At 41.7% G+C, this 4,063-nt stretch overlaps 1 protein-coding gene across 1 annotated transcript; it reads left to right on the top strand.

Moving 5' to 3' along the window:
• The first annotated feature begins 1,624 nt into the window (after nt 1–1,624).
• On the top strand, nt 1,625–2,470 carry LOC134284747 (BET1 homolog). Its single transcript, XM_062843976.1, has 2 exons — nt 1,625–1,783; nt 1,880–2,470. The coding sequence occupies exon 2, from the start codon at nt 1,962–1,964 to the stop codon at nt 2,328–2,330; it is 369 nt and encodes a 122-aa protein (XP_062699960.1). The 5' UTR covers nt 1,625–1,783; nt 1,880–1,961; the 3' UTR covers nt 2,331–2,470.
• The last annotated feature ends 1,593 nt before the right edge of the window (nt 2,471–4,063 follow it).

Raw genomic sequence — 4,063 nt, 5'->3', positions numbered from 1 at the left:
TGTCAAGGTTCTTGGTTCGAATCCGGTTGCAAACAGAAACTTTTTTTTAATTGAAAATCGAGTCCATGGTAAAATTGAAAACACAATTCTGTTCAATTGGGTTTTTAAATTTAGATAAATGTATTGATTTTTTGCTTTTAACGAAAGAGCATCTTTTTCTGAACCACTATGATTTTTTTCAGATTTTTAGGACTTAATTTTAGTACCTAAAATCAATTTCGAAGAGATTTTTCAAAATCACCTTTTGACAGCTGGGCAACTGCTTGACAGCTCCGCCCAGTACAAAATGCGATGAGGGGTGATTCGACAAATCGCTCCCATACAAACTTCAAACTGATTTTTAAATAGGTTCCCGGGCACCAAAATTCATGAAAATTTGGATTTCGGCTCAGTTTGGCATGCAGATTCCGAATATGAAATTATCTCAACACCACTAAAGAAGCCAATTGAAACGAAACTCAGTCTGCACAAATTTAGTGGCGTTGTCTATTTAAAATGACCCTCAATTTTCACCTCAAGCCGCCGTTCAGTGCATGCAAAGGGGCAATCAATCAATCAAAACCTGGAACAATAGAGATAATAAACTACAAACAGAGAATGTCGCTGGCGTCGCTGCTCCAACCAGGGATGGAAAATTATGAAGATTGCAGCTGAGCAGACACAAGCCAAACCAAACCTACTCGTGAACAACAGGGGCCAGAGAATACTCGCACTTCTTTATTCGTGAGTAAACGAAGCTATGGCAAGCACTCGCCTGTGTTTCGCGAATTGCATTTTTTTGTGCTGCTTTGCAGGAACAATGAAATGAAGCCTTAAGCATTAGTTTCAGATGGATAATCATTGGGTTTGCTATTATAACAACACTAAAATGCACTTCCCGCGCCTACACTAGTTCTTCAAGAATAAAAACTGATGAGTGTTTTTGTTTCCGTTTTGCTTCTTACTCACGAAGCGGGCAGGTGCGAATAAACTCATACACTGTTTACTCCCGGAATCGGGAGTAAGCTTTGTGCTAGCTTTACACTCGCGAATTGCTTCATGATGAGAGCAGTTTCATCACTGACTCACATCTCTTGCTGAGATGTGTCCAAGCGGAAATGTATGTATATAGAGTGACGCCCAGTACACAATCCGCTAGGTAGTTATTGAACAAATCAATCCCAAACTTAAATAAATTTTCAAATCAATTGGCTTTAACGGTGGATTGCTCGATATTCTGAATCTGAATGTCAAACTGAGCCGAAAAAAATTTCATGAATTTTGGTGCCCGGGAACCTGTTTAAAAATCAATTTGAAGTTTGTTTGGGAGCGAATTGTCGAATCATCCCTCGTCGCAGTTTGTATTGGGTGGAGCTGTCAAACTTGCCGAGCTGTCAAAAGGTGATTTCAAAAAATCTCTTTGAAATTGATTTTAGGTACCAAAAATAAGTTCTTAAAATCTGAATAAAAATCATAGTGGCTCAGAAAAAGGTGCTCTTTCATATAAAATTGAAAATTCAATACATTTTTCAAAATTTAAAAACCGCATTGGTGGAAAATATTTTGGAGTAATTTTTTAACTTCTTCAATATATTTATAAGAAGCGGTTTGATTCAGTGCGTACATTTAATGATGATGATGATGATGATAATTTCACTTTGACAGATTACAATCATTGCAATCGGCTGATGTAAACATTGAAGTTTTGCAGGATATTTTTCGTTTTATTTGCCAAAAAGTAACAAATAATCCCAAAAAAAAATCTGTTTTACATGTTAAAAGAATCAACCTTTTCTACGGCTTGGTATGTATACAATCTTGTAGCTCATTTCCGGATTTCCTCAGCCTTCCATCTCATTCCAATTCCCTACGAAGAAAATGACACGTATTCCATTTACAGCTAATCACAGCTGCATCTCAAACCCCCTGAATCGTGACAGAAGCAAGCGGTCAAGGTGGCGCAGTTCGGCGTTGGAGGTAAAATGAGACGATCACAGGGCTATGCGTATCAGCCCCTTGCCCAGAATCCGGGCCCCAGTGGGATGGCCAACGGCACCCATCACAGTCACGATGCCCTCGAGGAGGAAAACGAACGGATGGCCGAGGAGCTGAAAGGTAAAATCGGTGCCCTCAAATCACTGACGATAGATATCGGGAGCGAGGTGCGATACCAGGATAAGCTTCTGCGAGGCATTGACGAAGACATGGACCGAACCGGGGGATTTATGTCCAATACGATTTCCCGGGTCGTGCGGCTGGGGAAGGGTGGCCACCGGAACTATATGTGCTACATGTTTCTGTTTGTGATGTTTGTGTTCTTCGTGTTGTTTCTCATTTTGAAGTTGAGATAGTTTAGGGGTTCTCGCAGTTTTTTTTTTGGGAAGGGAAATGTATTTCATATTGGCCAATACTATTTTATCATAGAAAAGAACATTCGAGCAATGTAATATGTAATTAAAACTAACAATATTTAGCTAAATACTAGATAAAACTTTGTAAATGTTTGCAATCTTCGAACTCCCATTTCGTGTGTTGCCCCATCAGTTTCAGTGACAAGCCTGTGGTGGACAATTACGGCGGAGTAGATTTAGACCGGATAACGATAATATTTCAGTCGAAATTCGGGCACGGGAAAACAAACAACTCGACGCGTGTACTCTCGAAACAATTCTGTTTTATTCTCTCTCTTTTGCTCTCCACCACTCTCACACAGTCGTATACACGAAGGGTAGGTCGTCACCACACTACCCCCCTCCTAGTTACACCATAAACCTCACTCGATGTCCCGATGGTGTAATTAAAGTCTTTTGATCTCCTTGTTGATCTGTCGAGGGCTCTTGCGGCAGATGTGCTGGTTTCAATCGATCGATAGAAATCCTTTGTGCTTTTCCTTTGATCAAAACATCCATGAACTTGTTTTTTCGGTGTAGAACTTCGTATGGACCATCGTAGGGTTTCTGCAAAGGCTTTTTTACAGCGTCGAATCGCACAAACACATGAGTGGATTTCATCAATTGTTTGTTAATGAAGAATCTCTTCTTAGAATGGTTTGTTGTCTCAACAGGTCTGAGACTATCGAAGACGTTATGCAGCCTCTTGGAGAAGTCTGTGCGATCGTTACATTCCTTTGGTGCATCGAAGAACTCACCTGGTATGCGCAGTCCTTGGCCGTACACTAGGTCAGCAGCGGAACATTTCATGTCTTCTCGATGAGCCGTTCGGAGTCCGAGCAATATCATTGGCAATCTGAAGTACCAGTTCTTCGAATCGACGCATGTGATAGCTGCTTTCAGTTGCCTGTGGAATCGCTCTACCAGACCGTTCGCCTGAGGGTGGTAGGCGGTTGTTCGACAGTGCGAGGCACCAAGTATGGTTGACAGTTCCCTAAATACCTCGGATTCAAACTGCCGACCTTGATCCGATGTGATGAATTCCGGGCAACCAAACCGCGAAATCCACTGCGAACATAAGGCTGTTGCTACGGAATGGGCGGTCATGTCGACTAACGGTACAGCTTCAGGCCATTTCGTGAAGCGATCCACTATTGTGAGTAGATAGGAGTACCCATTCGACTGCGGTAGCGGTCCAACCAAATCTATGTGGATATGGTTAAAGCGAGATTTGGGTAATTCAAAAGAGCCAAATGGTGATGTAGTATGGCGATGAATCTTTGATCTTTGACATGGAATGCACGTTTTAACAAATTTAGTAATGTCAGTATTCATACGTGGCCATACAAACCGTTCAGAAACCAACTTTCGAGTTGCACGGATACCAGAATGTGAAATTCCGTGCATATGAACCAATACTGTGTGTCGATGCTGTTTCGGAACAAATGGTCGACTTACATTGGTAGAAGTGTCGCAATACAACGGTTTCGTACTCCCATCTAGTCTTTTAAGCTCCAGGCGTAGGGAAGTGTGTTTAGACCTAATGATGTCCTTCAGTTCGTCATCATTTTCTTGGTCGATAGCGATTACCTTGTAATCCACCGGTGACGGGCAACTGATTGCAGCCATTCTTGATAGAACATCGGCGGTTACGTTCTCTTTTCCACTAACGTGTCGAATATCAGTGGTAAACT

Source organism: Aedes albopictus, unplaced genomic scaffold (assembly GCF_035046485.1).
Source record: "Aedes albopictus strain Foshan unplaced genomic scaffold, AalbF5 HiC_scaffold_68, whole genome shotgun sequence".
Lineage (NCBI taxonomy): Eukaryota > Metazoa > Arthropoda > Insecta > Diptera > Culicidae > Aedes > Aedes albopictus.
The sequence above is the reverse complement of the archived record's forward strand: the minus strand, read 5'-3'. Positions and strand labels throughout refer to the sequence as shown.

Bases quoted from the DNA above. Each gene is read 5' to 3' on its own strand.
- LOC134284747 (XM_062843976.1), top strand. From the start codon at position 1,962: ATGAGACGATCACAGGGCTATGCGTATCAGCCCCTTGCCCAGAATCCG.